At 48.4% G+C, this 18,320-nt stretch overlaps 1 protein-coding gene across 6 annotated transcripts in view; it reads right to left on the bottom strand.

The window, feature by feature from the left end:
* LOC133450761 (hamartin-like) overlaps positions 1 to 18,320 on the bottom strand; it is a 37,512-nt gene that overhangs the window by 18,319 nt on the left and 873 nt on the right. For 3 of the 6 annotated variants that reach the window (XM_061729617.1, XM_061729621.1, XM_061729618.1), the window contains exons 2-9: positions 10,854 to 10,963; positions 10,677 to 10,792; positions 10,451 to 10,603; positions 8,569 to 8,713; positions 4,326 to 4,480; positions 3,446 to 3,519; positions 2,973 to 3,166; positions 1,637 to 1,695 (exon numbers count right to left, since the gene is read on the bottom strand). In XM_061729617.1, coding sequence (XP_061585601.1) covers positions 1,637 to 1,695; positions 2,973 to 3,166; positions 3,446 to 3,519; positions 4,326 to 4,480; positions 8,569 to 8,713; positions 10,451 to 10,603; positions 10,677 to 10,792; positions 10,854 to 10,962 — 1,005 coding nt within the window. In that variant the 5' untranslated portion in view covers position 10,963. The remainder of the gene's footprint in view (positions 1 to 1,636; positions 1,696 to 2,972; positions 3,167 to 3,445; positions 3,520 to 4,325; positions 4,481 to 8,568; positions 8,714 to 10,450; positions 10,604 to 10,676; positions 10,793 to 10,853; positions 10,964 to 18,320) is intronic. The other 3 variants (XM_061729619.1, XM_061729622.1, XM_061729620.1) reach the window with 1 other exon arrangement.

Here is an 18,320-nt window from a genome sequence, read left to right as displayed (position 1 = left end):
TGATGAAGGCCCTGGAGCGGCTGCTCCTCCGACATCTCCGCCCCATGGTGAGCCCAGCGATGGACCCACTACAGTTTGCTTACCAACCTGGCATTGGGGTGGATGATGCCGTCATCTTCATGTTACATCGTGCCCTGTCTCACCTGGAGAAACCTGGGAGCACTGTGAGGATCATGTTCTTTGATTTCTCCAGTGCGTTCAACACCATCCAGCCGGCACTTCTGGGAGACAAGCTGGAGAATGCAGGGGTTGACAGTCACCTCACATCCTGGATTCTGGACTACCTCACCAACCGGCCACAGTATGTGAGGACACGGGACCACACATCGGACATGGTCGTCTGCAGTGTGGGGGCCCCGCAGGGAACGGTCCTGGCGCCGTTCCTCTTCACCCTCTACACTGCTGACTTCTCCTACAACTCCCCAACCTGTCACCTCCAAAAGTTCTCTGATGACTCTGCTATCGTCGGCCTCATCACTGATGAAGACGATAGCGAGTACAGAGAACTGTCCCAGGACTTTGTGGACTGGTGCCTGCAGAACCACCTCCAGATCAACGCGGGGAAAACCAAAGAACTGGTGGTGGATTTCCGCAGGTGTAATAAATCCCCCTCGACACCGGTGAACATCCAGGGAAAGGACATTGAGATGGTGACATCTTATAAGTACCTGGGTGTTCACCTCAACAATAAACTGGACTGGACTACTAATTCCTCTGCACTCCACAGAAAAGGCCAGAGCAGACTCTATCTGCTCAGGAGACTGAGGGCCTTTGGTGTGCAGGAGAAGCTCCTGAAAACATTTTACAACACTGTGGTGGCATCAGCCATTTTTTACGGAGTGGTCTGCTGGGGCAGCAACATCACAGCTGCAGACAGAAGGAGGCTGGACAAAACAATCAAAAGGGCCGGCTCTGTCGTGGGCTGCTCTCTGGACACAGTGCAGGTGGTGGGAGAGAGGAGGATGATGGCTAAGCTGTCATCTATGATGGAGAAGGACTCCCACCCCATGAAGGACACCTTCAGAGCGCTGGAGAGCTCCTTCAGCGACAGGCTCCTTCACCCTAGGTGTGTGAAGGAGCGCTACAGAAGGTCCTTCCTCCCTGCAGCTGTGAGACTACACAACCAGCACTGCTCACAGTAGACCACAAACAAAACAAACAATCCTGACAATAAAAACCATTCTGCAACGGGCATAAATAACATCTGTAAATATCCATCTGTTTTTTCTTTTTGTATACTAGAATTTTTTTTTTATTTATTACTATTTTTATTCTCCTTCTTATTCTTATTCTTATTATTATTGTATATACTGTTTATAGTGTTATAGTGTTTATTATTATTATTATTGTTGTGTGATATTGTGTGATATTGATGCCTCTTGTTTTGCACTATCCCCTTTGCTGCTGTAACCTGGAAATTTCCCCTCTGGGGGACTATTAAAGGATTTCTTATCTTATCTTATCTTGTGGACAGGACTGCTGGTAACAACTCGTCTGTTGCTATGGTTACTCATCACAACAGTTGGTAAAATGCATACGTAACCAAGGAAGCACAGGATGATGAAACCTAGATATTAACGAAGAGACTGGGAGCAGGATCCACTGCAGCGAGCTGCAACCATGAGCAAACGCTTACCTGTATACAGGAGGGCTCCAGGATCAGCCGAGGTGACGACGACGGGCCCACGGAGCTTCCTGTCAGCAGAAAGACAAACGCCTTTAGATGGACAGAGAAAAAGCACAACAGCACTGCCTTTTCTGCTGAGGTTACTCCTGAATCATCATCTTATCATCATCATCATCGTCATCATCATCACTCCGATACCACGCACCGATACCACTTCATTGTTGTTGTAGTTACTGGTTAGTGACTCTAGGGGGAGATGTTGAGCTGCAGTCAGTGGTGATGAGAAGAGAGTGATACATGAGTGAGAAGAGAGTGATACATGAGTGAGAAGAGAGTGATACATGAGTGAGACTGGCAGTGCCGTTTCAGGCAACATAGCAACAATTAATGCAGCGGGACGTCAGCAGTGTGGACATATTTCTAAATAAGGGACGACGACAGAAGCAAGGCAGACTGAAGCTACGTGCTGCTAAGGTGTCAAGAGGAGGGAAGGAGAATACGTCGTTTAATACCAGCAACTTGATAAAACATCTCAAGACGCATCATAAAGCTGAGTATACAGAGTTTTCTAATGCTACTGCAAGAACACGACAGCAACATTAGCTCAGGTTCTGCAAAAGAGGCGGACAATGGCAAGAGACAAGTTAAAATAACGGAGGCTCAGAGCCGTTATCTAGCGCTGGATGAGCAGCCACTGAAGTTGGAGAAGACGAAGGATTTAATGGCATTTCTGTTCTGTCAGTGTTTCCTGCAGGTGTTTTAAAAAGGAGGGAAACCAACTCATTCACTCCCTCCAGGTAAAGGTGCTGCGTATCACCATCAACTTGCAGAATTTAATGGTTAAGTTACAACAGGTACATTCAAGAGGGTGCTGGAGACGTCTCTTTAGGAGACGATGTGTAAAATTCCTGCAGATAATCATAAGGATCATCATCCTATGTCTCACTGACGCTGCGTCTGCAACGTCTCTCTCTTCACTGGTCATGTAAAGATGCACCGGGCTCGGGCCACCGTTGCTATGGAGCTGGTGCCCGTTGCTATGCTAGTGTGTGAGCTGCATTGTGGGTAATGTAGTGAGAAGTCGTTGTCTTGTCGAGTATTTTAAATGTGGTGAAATGTATTCCGTAATAATTGGACCTAAACAGTGAAGCTGAAACTCATATAATCTGAACAGTTCAAACTCCAGTTCATGATTTGCAGAATTAAGTTCACGTTCAAGTTCTTTATTTGCAAATATGTTGCGTTCGGTTCAACGTTCTCACAGAAATGAACGTGTTCAATGAACGCGTTCATTTGAACTGGTTCATGCTCAACGCTGCCTGTAGTTTGGTGGTTTAGGTGCTACCTGAGTGACTGAGTGGTGCCGCCTCTGCGACACCAGGAGTTGAGGGGAGCTCCAGGTGAGGGAGGAAGGAGGAGACGGAGGGAGGTCCGGGTGAGGAAGAGGAGTAAATGTCCTCTTCGCAGGAAGACTCCAGCGGATCCAGAGACACCCTGGAGCACTCGATCAGGATGTCGTGGACTTCATAACATCTCCACCTGCAGAGAAGACGAGCAGATTTCTGTTGATCATCACATCTGGTCAGTGAACTGGTTTCTCTGGTTTTAGAGGGGTTCCACAGGGATCAACACTTGGCCTACTGAGATGTCCAGAACCAGTAGGACAGATCTCTAACAGGGCACATGGTGCAGGCCAGAGAGGACGACTGTGGTGTCTGACTCCACCCTCTAAAACCAGCTGCTATGAAGAGTGCTGTAAAGAGGTGGTTGATCAGGGAGCTGTGGGGGAATCTTCACCAATACATACAGTGGACTCACCTGGACGGCTCCAGTTCGTAGTCCTGGGTCCCTGTGACCAGCTCTGGGTGAACCCGTACATGGTCCAACATCGGCTGAAAGAAGAACGGAACCAGAGAGGAGTCAGAACCTGCAGAACCAGCAGAACTGGTCCAGCAGAACTCATTTAGGGGGGAACTAGGGACGGGTTTAGGCGGACAAACCTGATGAACACCGGTACTTTTAAAACACAGAACCTCAAAAGGTTCTAGTTGTTAGTGGTTGGTTCCATTTAAGATGATGAAAACTTCCATTTAAGAAGGTCCCTGGTCCAAAACCAGTCCTGAGGAAAGCTTCCAGAACTACCACTAACACGGGTCAGTGTACGGTTCAGACAGCTTTGTACCGGTCTGTGCAGGTCTAACCTGGTCTCTACCGGTCTGTGCAGGTCTAACCTGGTCTCTACCGGTCTGTGCAGGTCTAACCTGGTCTCTACCGGTCTGTGCAGGTCTAACCTGGTCTCTACCGGTCTGTGCAGCTCTATACTGGTCTGTACCGGTCTGTGTAGCTCTATAATGGTCTGTACCGGTCTGTACCGGTCTGTGCAGGTCTAACCTGGTCTGTACTGGTCTGTGTAGCTCTATACAGTGGTCTCTACCAGTCTGTACCGGTTTGTGCAGGTCTAACCTGGTCTGTACCGGTCTATGTAGCTCTATACTGGTCTTTGTAGTTTGTTGCTGGACTCCACATGTCTGCAGATATCTTTTGCAGTGTGTGTAGGTCTTTTTTGGTTCTGTAGTGGTCTTCAGTGGTCTGTTCAAGTCTTACTGGTCCATACGAGCCTTTGGTGCTCTTCTACTGGTTGTACTAGTCCGTCCAGGTCTGCAGCGGTCTTCAACGGTCCACACGGGTCTGTACTGACCTTCACCACCTCCTGGAAGGTGTCCAGGTTCTCCTTCATGCTGTAGTGCAGCCTCAGGTAGGAGACGAAGTTACAGGGGAACATCCCGTACAGCCGGTGGAACAGAGAGTAGACACCTGCATGGAGGTGGACCAGGTAGACGGAGGGCACCCGACCTGCAGGGGACAGAAGCAGCCGGTCAGAGCGACCCGCGACTGAAAACCCAACCAGGGAGCTCTACACTAGAAAAACTGCGCGGGACTGTTTTCATCATCCCGTACCCGCTGAATTTCTGACCAATACCGCCCGCTTCAGCAAAACTCTGAGAATTTATGCCCGCACAATAATAGAGATGCATTGATTTTGTGTCTTCTCCAGTCCCGTAAGAGAAATGTCCTGGACAAATCTATCTGATTTAATGTTAACGTGATCATTGTGCTTCCCGTAGGCCCACCACCCGCAGGAAGGACCGTGAGAGGCTGGTGCAATGTGGGCTGGGTAGCAGTCGTGGCGGGGCCTCGACGACCCAATCCCTGGACCAAAACCCTCACAGTGGGGACATGGAATGTCACCTCGCTGGGGGGGAAGGAGCCGGAGCTTGTGCGTGAGGTTGAGAGATACCGGCTAGAGGTAGTCGGGCTCACCTCCACACATAGCTTGGGCTCTGGAACCCAGCTCCTTGAAAGGGGCTGGACCCTCCACTACTCTGGAGTTGCCCAGGGTGAGAGGCGGCGGGCTGGTGTGGGCTTGGTTATAGCCCCTCAACTCAGTCGCCATGTGTTGGAGTTCACCCCAGTGAACGAGAGGGTCGCTTCACTGCGCCTTCGGGTCGGGAAAAGGTCTCTCACTGTTGTTTGTGCCTACGGGCCGAACAGCAGTGCAGAGTACCCGGCCTTCTTGGAGTCCCTGGGAGGAGTACTTGATAGTGCTCCAACTGGGGACTCCATTGTTCTACTGGGGGACTTCAACGCTCACGTGGGCAATGACAGTGATACCTGGAGAGGCGTGATTGGGAGGAACGGCCTCCCCGGTCTGAACCCGAGCAGTGTTTTGTTGTTGGACTTCTTAGCTAGTCACGGTTTGTCCATAACGAACACCATGTTCAAGCATAAGGGTTCCATCAGTGCACGTGGCACCAGGACACCCTAGGCCGAAGGTCAATGATCGACTTTGTTGTTGTTTCATCTGACCTTCGGCCGCATGTCTTGGACACTCGGGTGAAGAGAGGGGCTGAGCTGTCAACTGATCACCACCTGGTGGTGAGTTGGATGCGCTGGCGGAGGAGGAGGTTGGACAGACCGGGCAGACCCAAACGGATTGTGAGGGTCTGTTGGGAACGTCTGGCTGAGCCCTCTGTCAGGGACATCTTCAACTACCACCTCCGGGAGAGCTTCTCTCAGATCCCGGGGGAGGCGGGGGACATCGAGTCCGAGTGGACCATGTTCTCTGCCTCCATTGTCGACGCGGCGGCTCAAAGTTGTGGTCGCAAGGTCTCCGGTGCCTGTCGTGGCGGCAATCCTAGAACCCTGTGGTGGACACCGGAAGTACAGGATGCCGTCAGACTGAATAAGGAGTCCGACCGGGCTATGTTGGCCTGTGGGACTCCTGACGCAGTAGATGGGTACCGGCAGGCCAAGCGAGCCGCGGCTTGGGCGGTCCTGGAGGCAAAAACCCGGGTCTGGGAGGAGTTCGGGGAGGAGGAAGACTTTCGGTCGGCCTCGAGGAAATTCTGGAGGACCGTTCGGCGCCTCAGAAGGGGGAAGCAGTACTCTGCCGGCACCGTTTATGGCAGGGGTGTCGGATTCCGGTCCTCGAGGGCCGGTGTCCCTGCAGGTTTTAGATGTTTCCCTGCTTCATTGCACCATGATACAAGTGACTGTGTCATCAACAGAACTATCCAGACTTTGATGACAATCTGGTGACGATGATTAATTAGAATCAGGTGTGTTAAAGCAGTGAAACATCTAAAACATGCAGGACACCGGCCCTTCTGGGATTCAGTTTGACACCTGTGGTTTATGGTGCGGGTGGGGAGCTGTTGACCTCGACTGGGGATATCGTCGGACGGTGGAAGGAATACTTCGAGGATCTCCTCAACCCGACTGACATGCCTTCCACTGAGGAAGCAGAGAGTGGGGACTCTGGGGCGTGCTCATCCATCACCCAAGCCGAGGTCACTAAGGTAGTTCGTAAGCTCCTCAGTGGCAGGGCACCGGGGGTGGATGAGATTCGCCCTGAGTACCTCAAGTTTCTGGATGTCGTAGGGCTGTCTTGGTTGACACGCCTCTGCGACATCGCATGGAGGAAGGGGACAGTACCGTTGGGGTGGCAAAACGGGGGTGGTGGTCCCTCTGTTTAAAAAGGGGGACTGGAGAGTGTGTTCCAACTATAGGGGGATCACACTTCTCAGCTTCCCCGGGAAAGTCTACGCCAAGGTACTGGAGAGGAGAATACGGCCGATAGTTGAACCTCGGATTCAGGAGGAACAATGCGGTTTTCGTCCCGGTCGTGGAACACTGGACCAACTCTACACCCTCCGCAGGGTGCTCAAGGGTTCATGGGAATTTGCCCAACCAGTCCACATGTGCTTTGTGGATCTGGAGAAGGCATTTAACTGTGTCCCTCGTGCCATTCTGTGGGGTGTGCTTGGTGAGTATGGAGTCCGGGGCCCTCTATTAAGGGCTGTCCGGTCTCTGTATGATCGGAGCAGGAGTCTGGTTCGCATTGCCGGCAGTAAGTCAAGACTTGTTCCCGGTGCATGTTGGACTCCGGCAGGGCTGCCCTTTGTCACCGGTCCTGTTCATAATTTTTATGGACAGGATTTCTAGGCGCAGTCAAGGGTCGGAGGGGATCTGGTTTGGGAACCACAGGATTTCGTCTCTGCTTTTTGCAGATGACGTTGTCCTGTTGGCTTCATCGGACCGGGACCTTCAGCATGTGCTGGGGCGGTTTGAGGCCGAGTGCGACACGGCAGGGATGAGAATCAGCACCTCCAAAACCGAGGCCATGGTTCTCCACCGGGAAAGGGTGGCGTGCCTTCTCCGGGTGGGTGGGGAAGTCCTGCCTCAGGTGGAGGAGTTCAAGTATCTCGGGGTCTTGTTCATGAGTGAGGGAACGATGTAGCGGGAGATTGACAGACGGATCGGTGCAGTGTCCGCAGTTATGCGGTCGGTGTACCGGACCGTCGTGGTGAAGAAGGAGCTGAGTCGAAACGCGAACCTCTTGATTTACCGGTCAATCTACGCACCTACCCTCACCTATGGTAATGAGTAGTGACTGAAAGGATAAGATCGCGGATACAAGCGGGCGAGATGGAATTCCTCCGCAGGGTGGCTGGACACTCCCTTAGAGATAGGGTGAGTAGTTCGGTCACCCGGGAGGAGCTCGGAGTCGAGCCGCTGCTCCTTCACATTGAGAGGAGTCAGCTGAGGTGGCTTGGACATCTGTATCTGATCCTCCTGGACGAGGTGTTCCAGGCATGTCCCTCCTCCCCAGGGAGGTGTTCCAGCCATGTCCCTCTGGGAGGAGAACCCGGGGAAGACCCAGGACACGCTGGAGAGAATATGTCTCTTGGCTGGCCTAGGAACGTCTCGGACTCCCCCCGGAAGAGCTGGAGGGAAGAGCTGTCTGGGGGGAGGGAAGTCTGGGCATCTCTGTTGAGACTGCTTCCCCCACGACCCGGGAACGGATAAGCGGCGGACGATGGATGGATGGATGGATAAAATATGTTCAGCAATTCAAGTTCTACACGGACAACCTTGTTTTAGCTTTCATAAGACAGCCATCTTGAAAAAAGGGTTGGATTTTCAGGCGGCTAACGGGCTTTTCCGCATAAGTAGGTACTCGGCAATGTTCATGCAAAATTTGGTGCTTGTCTCACAAAGGGAACGATTCTCCTAAAAACCTGACTTAATTTCCCTCACTATGGAGGGAGAGAATGTTGCTGATTGACTGCTGGTTCCAATCCCTCGTCTCTCTTCCAAGATGATCCACAGACACTGAACGCAGTTTCTCCAAATATCTGACAGGCCTTGCTTTGTCTTTGTTTTGTAAAGACCTTGTTTGAGGTTCTTTTCCACATCATTGATTTCCACCTTGTTGCTAGACTACATCTTGAACCCGCAGTGTTTTTTTACTTCAAACCGCCCGCTCCCGCCAGATTTGTGTTGGGTCCCGCGTGACCCGGCGGGACCCAATCCCAACGCAGCCCTCTACTCTAAACCCCAGTGGTTTGCTGTGGCGCCCCCTACTGCCTCCACCCTACCGGGGTTCTTGTAGCTCCAGGATGTGAGTCGTCCGAACACGTCAAAGAAGTCGTAGATGTGCTGCTTCCCTGCCTGAGGGATCATGGGCAGAAGAGTGATGAGGACCAGGACCCCGGTGATCAGGACCACCACGTCTCCATCTGTCTGAAGAAGACACAAACGTGAGCATCTGTGGAGAGCTGAGACGACACCTGCTGAGAACCAGTCCAGCTGCCGCGGCGGTTTAGCTCGGGGACGACCGGCGCTCGCACACGTTTAAACCCAGCACACAGCAGATGCAGCACGACTTGGTGCCAGTGGCCCAAAAACGCTGGGAGGCTGTGGAGAATGATGATGATGCGGAGGTCAGAGGTCTCCTGTGGCGCTTTTCCACTAGTACCTACTCGGCCCGACTCGACCCGACTCGCCCTCGTTTCGTTTCAATACCCAGATCAGAAGTGGGCAGGTTGGAGCGAAGCTGCTGTGACGTTTGTAGCCTGTGTTATTAGCAGGATGTCCAAGTAATTTGCTGAATAGGCTCCAGCCTATCCAGAATGCAGCAACACGAGTACCGACAGGAATCAGCAGGAGAGACCACGTCTCTCCAGTGTTAGTGTCGCTCCATTGGCTACCTGTAAAATTCAGAATCCAATTAAAAATTGTATTACTTGCGTATAAAGCCCAAAACGTCTTAGTTCCGCATTATTTGCAAGACCTGATAGTGCCTTATGTTCCTGGCAGAGCTCTCCGCTCCCAGAGTGCAGGTTTACTCGTAGTTCCTACAGTATCCAAATGTAGATTTAGAGGGCGGGCGTTCTGCTATCAGGCACCATTACTATTGAACCAACTTCCAATCTGGGTTAAGAAGGCTGACACCACCTCCACCTTTAAAACTAAACTTAAAACCTTTCTGTTTAGTAAAGCCTATAGTTAATGTTTAGTAAACCTCTAGCTGGTGTTGGCAAATCTCTAGGTAGTGTAAACTCTAGTCTGTTAGAGTCAGTAGTCATAGTTGCAGCTATAGAACAAGACTATAATAGTTAGTCTCAAATATAGCTTGGTGGTAGATATGCTGCTATAGGCCTCTGCTGCAGGGGGGACCGACATGATCCGCTGGGCGGTGCCTCTCACCCTTCTTCTCCTCTCCTCTTCCCTTCCTTTCTTCTCCATTTCCATTTTTATTTATTTTAGGTATCTCATAGCTATAATTTTGTCCATCGCTCCTGTAGTTTCTTGTGCTGGCCCCCTTTTTTCCTTTTTTGTGCATGTTTGCAGGCCGGAGCTTCGGGAGCTGCGTGTTGGCCTGCTGTCCCTGGAATTGGTCATTTGAGCTGACTGGAAACTCTAGTGTTATAATTATGAACAGTATACCTAAAAACAATCTGTTCATTTTTAAACACTGGGGTTTTCGCGCTCATGACCGACTCTAACTTGAGCTCTCTCTGGATATTTTCCTCAGCCACCAGGTTTAAGAAGGTCTCCACCTCGGAATTTGACCACGTAACAGATTTCTGTGCTGCCATTGTTCTTGAACAAGAAGCCGCGAGTCGCTCTTAAAATGATGTCACATCCTGACTCAGACGTCTAACTCCAACCCCCCGACCAATCAGTGGCCTGTAGTGTGATGAGGTCAGATGCAGCCGACTCAGCCGCTTAGATCCTCTGCAGAATAGTTACAGAAAAAGTATCTACTCTGCACGTTAGACCCCTAGTGGAAAAGAACCTAACCGAGTGGAGGCGAGTTGAGCCGGGCTGAGTAGGTACTAGTGGAAAAGCGCCACAACTTTCAGGTCCTCCAGCTCAGGTCTCAACCACACAAATACTTCAAAGTACCCAGAAGGAAACCTGCCCGTCCACCTGAACCCCAGACCGGGTGAGGGGAAGGAGGGCCGGCGTCTGTACCTTGAGGCAGCGCAGCAGGGACGCCAGCAGCGGCGAGTGGCTGACGTGATGGACCCAGGGAGGCTGTTTCCTGATCAGGTGACCCAGCAAGGTGATGCCCGCCAGTCTGCTTCCGGGTCTGCTCAGGCTTTCGTTCAGCTTCTCCAGCAGCGCCTGGCGTGGACACGCACGGGTTTAACGGACGCAGAGAAACGCCGGCTCGCCGGTCACGGGACCCGCTGCTCACCTTGTGATGAGGCTCCCTGACGGAGGAGAGCAGCAGCACCGCCTGAGAAGAGGAGGAGTCCAGGTAGTAATCCACCAGAGAGGACAGGACGGCGCCTCCTCTGTCTGGGAGGAGAACTGCAGGTCAGGCTGAGCAGGAAGACCCGGCTGCAGGTGGTAAACGCTCACCACAACTCACCTGAACTCAGCTGCTGGTTGACGGCTGCTCTCACTTGCTCCGCCTCCTGCAGCTCTGAGCTGTCCAATGAGAGCAGGAGCTCCGTGACACTCACCTGCTCCCTGGACATCCTGCACACAAACAGTGTGTTTAAACAGGTAAGGCAAGATGTTGAACTTCAACTCCTAACCACCGTTCAATTAATCATCAGGTCAATGAATTGTGTGACGTTGTGGTGTATAACATAACGTTTAAACGATAGTAGCCTGTGATGTAACGCCACATAACCGAGAAACCTTGTCTTTTAGCTCCACAGAAGCTCGACCCGGCGCCGAGCACCAACCACGAGCCCGCAGATCTAGAGGGGACAGGTAGGCTACTCACGAGTATGAAAAGTGCCCTGAGATGCTAGATGGTTCATTAATGAAACTGGCCTGAATTGGTGAGAAAACTTTGTGAAAGGGGCAGATTTGTTCTGAGAATTATTCTCATAATGAGGTTTAGGGCCAATCCCAATACACCCCCTACTTTCTACCACTAGCCCTCCCTCACTACCACTACCCCTAAAAAAGAAGCCACAAATTTTAAGCACTTGAAATCTACCCAGGGCCCTGTCCCAATACATCACTACCCCTACTTTCAGCACCACACCTAAATTTTGCGTGCTACGTCACTGCGTGGTTTACGTTCGGGTACGTAAGCGACTGCGTAGTTACGTTTGCACATACATTACACCATATCAGGAAGCTGAGAGTCAAAAGCTGTTTTAATTTCCGCTGTAGCGCTGTTAATATGCCACTTTATTAAGTTTTAATATTTTTTCAGGCGTAAAAGTAACCATTAAGATCCCCAACGTGGGCTCAGTTTATCCAAATAACGCCTGTTAAGAAATTTGATGCAATGTTTTCGGAGAAGAGCCGCCGGTCCGGAGCAGCAGCAGCTCACGGCCGGGTCAACCTGCGCCGTCGTCCCGGGGAGAAACATGCAGCTCTGTGGAGAATTATCGCTGGCTGAAATAAATCATTTAGGAAGATAAATGTTGGTTTAATAGATGAAATCTAACAGTTTTAGCTACGCCTGTTAAGAAATTTGCTCCGAAAATTTCGGGATGATGATGCCTGCCGGCTCGGGAGCTGATTTATGGTTCCGCGTTATATCAACGCAGAGCCTACGGCGTAGGGTACGGCGTACGGTGCGCGACGCCGCGTAACTTGCGCCGTAGGCTCTGCGTTGGTGTAACGCGGAACAATAAAACAGCCTTTATTCTGGCGAGGTTTGAAAAAGACTTTGCAACAACGGGCAAGCGAGTGATTATGTACATTCACTGAGTGAATATTATGAAAGTAAAATATATATTTCTCGCTTGAAATGTAATCAAAACACATTTTTATGCAGAAACTAACTCAAAATATTGATTTTATTCACTAAAAAATAAGAAATGTCCGCCATGTTTTTTTTTTTTGATTCAGTCCGCAAATGACAACGAAAAGCATTCTGAGAAATTTTTCTGGCCTTAGATCAACTAGTGAGCATCGGAAATCCCTCGCTCCGTAGGGCCAGATTCATAGCCACTACCCCTCGTTTAAGCCACTACCAATAGGTGAAAAGAGGAATTGGGACACCACTACCCTCACGGGAACGCGCAAAATTTAGGGGTAGTGCTGAAAAGTAGGGGTAGTGGGTGTATTGGGACAGGGCCTTAGTCAGAATCCGAGCCAGGAGCCAGTCGTGATGAAGGGACTGCTCCTGTCAGTATGGAGGCACAGGTGAACAAGCTAGCATTAGTTCCAGTATAACCACTTCCTATGCCCAGATGATGAAAAGTGCTGACCCGTTTATCATTAACACTAGAACCGCCAAGGGGGTCATTTTTACCCCTGTGGTTTTTATCTGTGCTAAAAGGAAATCCTTTGCTCTCAGTTCATGACTTTCATTGTGATACAGGCAAGTCTGGGAAAGCCGGAGGAAGTATAGAAGGGGGAGCAGAGTCTATCCAGGGACTGATTACAGCAGCTCAGCAGAACCGGAACCACAAGTTGAGACAGAAGAAGATGAGTCAGTTGCCAGTTTTGATTTCTTTGCTCGCCCTCAGTCACAGGATATGTACATTTTTCCATATCATCCTCATCAATCCTCTAAAATCCCCATACCAAAAGTTTTCAATAACAAAGATGGAACCAACTGCAAGCTGACTCACTGTACTGTTCTGTTTGTCTGGCATTTGCCCCTGTGGTTAGTGGTGGCCCTTTCATAAAGGGAGGCATGAAAGCCTGGAAACACATTCACCAGAGGATAGTGGAGCACGACAAAGGTAAGACACACACAGATAGTGCGGCTGATTACTTTCTGAATGTACAAAAGGCAAACGTGAAGCGCCTGTTGACTGGCAACCAAACGTCACTGCGTGCTGAGCAAGTGAAACAGAAACGTCACGTGATGGAGCACATAGTGGATGTTATTATTAGTTATCGGTAAACATGGCCTCAGCTACAGGGGAGATAAAGAGGAGGCAGGTTGCAGCCTAGAAAACATTGCTGTTAGTCATGGCAACGTCTTAGAGGGGATTCTACTGAGTAGATACAACATTTGCTTACAACAGCAGAGAAAACTGCAAGAAGCAGCATGAAACTGGTGCCAAAGGCAGGGACTCTAGTTACGCTGCTGTCAAAAGACACATTCCAAAAAGTTGTTTTGCCTTTTGCAGAGCTTGTGAAGAATTTCTACTGGAGCCTCATATCGGCACATGTGGGAAACTCTGCAGACGGCGGAGCCGACATGCAGGGACAGTATCTCTCTGAGCACTCCCCCCATCATTCATACATGATGTTATGAACATCTGTTGAATCTTGTACTGGCAGACACAGCAGGCAGTGTGGTGGAAGTGCATCCCTCTTCCCTGCTTACTACTACTACTACTACTACTACTACTGTCATTTAGCAGATGCTTTTATCCAAAGCAACTTACATATGAGAGAACAACACAAGCCCAAAATCACATAGGAGGTCCAGCTGAATAAGTGCTGGTCAGACTGCTTAGAGTCCAGTTGGACACAGGAGCTGTCACGCCATTGCTAGAATATATATATATATATATATATATATATATATATATATATATATATATATATATATATATATCTTCTTCTTCTTTTTTTTTAAATAAGAAAGCTACGTCTAAGAAGACACCATCTTGTCATAAGTGCATGCATCTTATTATATATAAGATATAAGAAAGCTACGTCTGAGAGTGTATGCAGCTTACTAGAGCTGAGTCTTTAGCTTGCTCTTAAAAGTAGGTACAGACCCTGCAGATCGGACAGAGTTTGGTAGGTCGCTCCACCACCGGGGAACAATGGAGGAGAAGAGTTTAGCTACTGATTTCACGCCACGTTGTGGTGGAAGCACCAGGCGTCCTTCACTGGCTGAGTGGAGCTGTCGAGAGGGAGTGTAGCTCTGGATGAGGGAGTGAAGGTAGGCAGGAGCCGTTTGGGTAATTGCTTGCTTAATGATATAGCAGTTTTCCTATGCTATACAAGCAGGGGTGGGAAGAGATGAATGAGGACAAGCATCACAGATGACTGTGCCCAATAGGCCCAACCAGGTGTTGGGCTAAGGACCAGGCACTAGCTAAAGTGTTTGGGAATCCTCAGGGAGCCTTGTTTCTTGAAGTGCTTATGACTCAACACACCATTGTAGATGACAGAACAGCCAACTGTGAGGGCCAAGGCAAAGGGATTCATAGAAGCCCTATTGAGGTATGAGACAGCGCTCACTGCTTAAATTATCCTTCACATTTTTGAGCAGACACCACCCCTTTCAAAATACTTACAGACAAGGAGAGCTAAATATCTGGTTGACAGTCTCTAGAAGGGGGCGTGGCAGTCTTTCGCTCAGAGTTTTACAGTGTCCGAAAAGAACAACAAACTTGCAGTTTGCAAGCTGTGTGCAAAGGAGATACCCCGAGGAGGAATGTTATAAAATCGGCTGCCGCTAAAGCCTGAATTATGGTTCTGCGTCAAATCGACACCGTGCCTACGCCGTCACCGTGACGCCGTCGTGAATCCTTCGGACTTCTCCGTCACTGCATTTCGCCACGGTGCAGTACCCCCCGCGACCGCTAGGTCGAGATCTTTTCCTGAATGGTTTATCCGACTTTTCCAGTCACAGTGAATCAAAGAGATAAAGACAATTATTGTGCAAAAAAAAATAAAAAAATCACACATACACGAAGAAAAGAGCGCAGAAAGTTCACCACTGCTTCAAACCGGTTGCCGTTGCTACCAAGGAAACCAATCACTCTTGGTCTGCGTTTGGTCTGTGTCGCCTCGACGCGTAGTTACAATTTTTGGAAGGTACGCGTCAGTGACGCGTCAGTGACGCGTGTGGTACGCGTTGACGTTGACGTTGACGCGTACCACACGCCGTAGGCACGGCGTCGTTTTGACGCAGAACCATAACTCAGCCTTAAGGCAGAGAAAGAAAAGGAGGGTGCATCAACGCCGCTAACTCAGCTGAACGTAACAGAGACCTATAAACGACAGCAACAACAGCAAGAAAAAGAAAGAACATCATCATAAGGTAATGGATTCATACGTCTCGATCATCATCTTTCTGTTGTAGAAGACATCGGGTTTAAACACATCGTTAGCAGCCTAGATCCGCGGTACACGCTTCAGAGTCGGAAATATTTCACTGATGAATGTCCGCCGGCGTTATACCAGACTATTTACAGTCACATCCAACCTTAACCCTCACGCAGGACGACAGTCGTGTCAGTCGGCTTCATAAGTGACATTTGGAGCTCTAGTGTGAAGAGTTTTGCTTCACTCACAAGCTGGGTCACAAGCGGCGGATGCTACCGCTAAAGCTTTCATAATTAATTTTTTATTTTAAGATTTAATTCCTTTTTCCACAGGAAAACTAAGATTTAGTTTACAACTTGTCTCAACTCTAAGAGAGTGACATGTCTACTGTTGTGGTTGTTGGTGCACATGTTGTGTTGTACACATAATTATTGCCACAAGAAAGCTTAAACTAGTGAACTACACGAGTCTAAGTCGTCTCTAGAGGGTGAAATATTGCACGTTGCCTCAGCCTGCAATAAAACAGTCAATTCATGATACTTGCTCATTTCCTAATTTTTATACCGAATAATACAATGTCAGTATTGTACAAGAGACAACAATATTGAAGAATTTATGGATTTCACACCGTGATCGGTGATTAGCAATATTAGGATCATCAGATACTGCTTTTGGAGATTGGTGATCGGCCCTCAATATCCTGATCGGTGCATCTCTAGCCAGGAAAGCTTGCAGAAGATTAGCAGCTAGCATCAGCTGATACTGACTTCAAGGTCAAAGTTCACAATGTCGTTGTGGACACAGTGACAGACAGTATCCAGAGGTTTTTTCTGCCAATGCAAAACTTCGCTCAGATTTTTCCCGTCTAGACCCTTGAATCTGTGCTCATGTGAGGGAAAATAAGACTTCCCAGCTCAGCTCTGGAAGAAATAAGCAAATGGCTGCTTAAGTTTGACAACAGAGCCACAGTTGGCACATTATGTAGTGTAGTGAACCTTGCATGCCAATGGGACGGACTAAAGATGTTGGGGGGGGGGGGTAAAGGCTGGATTATGGTTCTGCGTTAAATCGACGCCGAGCATTCACCGCAAGTTGCTCTGCAATGAGCACCCCACAGCGCCATGCCGTGCCTGACGCGCACTTCCCAATAATTGTGACTACGCGTCGAGAGGTCGCAGACCCAACGCAGACCGAGAGGGCTGTGATTGGTTCGCTTGGTAGCAACGCATTTCCGGTTCCGGTTCGTGAAGCAGTCGTGAACTTTCAGCACTCTTTTCTTCGTGTGTGTGTGATTTTTTTTGTTTTGTTTTTTTGCACAATAGTTGTCCTTGTCTCTTTGACTCACTGTGACCGTAAAAGTCGAATAAACCATTCAGGAAAAGATCGCCACCCCCTAGTGGTCGTGGGGTGTACTGCAAGTTCGGAGGGTTCACGACGGCGTCACGGCAGCGGCATGTGCTCTGCCTTGGTGTAGCGCAGAACCATAATCCAGGCTTAAAACTGTCAGGACAGCTCAGGGAATGCCACGAGCAGGATGTTGAACTTGAGATTTGCTCCTCCTGTAAAAACTGTGTCATGTGTGTTCATCTCATTCTTTCTCAGTACAATCTGCGAACAGGTGCCGGCCATGTGATTAGACTGGCCTACAAGTTGCTATTAACACTGTCCATCACACAGGTAGCCTGTGAGAGAAGTTCCTCAGCTGTGAAATTCATTAAAAACAGACTCGGAGCACTTCGACCCAGGAGAAACTTGAGGCATTCATGCTCACGTGCACCGAGTCAGAAGTTCTCATGTCTTTGGACAATGATGCCGTTATAAACAAGGTCGCAGAGACCAGCACACTGCTCAGACGTTTATTAATGTTGCAGGGTTGAGCATGTCTCTTTGCAGATGGAAAAAAAGACAATCATCAGAAAGTTATGTTACACTGTGAATAACCTTGCAGAGAACAGCGCAGTAATAGTTTTTATTCTATTTTCTATTTATTTCATTGATATTTGATGTTGCAGAAAAGAACATACTGATGTTGTAAAGAATAGTCTTGGAGACTTCTCCTTTAACTCATGTTCCCATATTTGTGAAATCTAATTTGTGATGGAGCTGTTTCTTTGCATTAGAAAAAACATATGATAGTGTTATTAGATATGTAACTTTTCTTTTTTACTTTATTTTATTTATTTTGATTTAATACTTATAATTTTATTTGTTCCTTTATTTCATTTTTAAAGTTTGGATACCTGAGGAGAAGTATTTGAACAGAATATAGATTCTGATATTGTTGAAGGATGTAAAGAATAATATCGGACATGTGCACGAATGTTGAAATAAATCTTAATTCTTACTCTTACTTCAACTCTTACTTGTGCTGAATTGGAAATATCTAAAAGTACACTGAATTACAAAGCCTTACAGAACAATGCACTATTGTAGACTTAACATGTAAGGTTACAATTACAAGATTTTATTATTAATAATAATAATAATAATAATAATAATAAGTCGTGAGGCATGAAACTCCCCCTCCGCCCTGGACACAGGCTTGTTTTAACTTTGGATCGGTTCTTTAAAAGCCCATTTACTGTCATAATGAATGTCACTCGCCTTATAAAAATAACTCCACTTTTACTTTATGTAAAAGGAAAATAACCCCAAGAGGGAAATTTGTTTGGAACTCACATTTTTCTGACATTCAATGGAAAACAGTGTGGCTCTTTCCCTATAAATTTGCAATCTCAAACTAATTAAAATAAGTCCAATATAAAATTTTACATCATATTTACCCCACCAACCAACTTATATCCAAATTTGTAGACATTGATATCAGATGTGTATTTTGTAAACATGACGAAGAGACCATCATACATTTGTTTTATGAATGTGAACATACTTTAAGTTTCTGGAA

The sequence above is a fragment of the Cololabis saira genome, chromosome 9 (assembly GCF_033807715.1).
Source record: "Cololabis saira isolate AMF1-May2022 chromosome 9, fColSai1.1, whole genome shotgun sequence".
Lineage (NCBI taxonomy): Eukaryota > Metazoa > Chordata > Actinopteri > Beloniformes > Belonidae > Cololabis > Cololabis saira.
The sequence above is the reverse complement of the archived record's forward strand: the minus strand, read 5'-3'. Positions and strand labels throughout refer to the sequence as shown.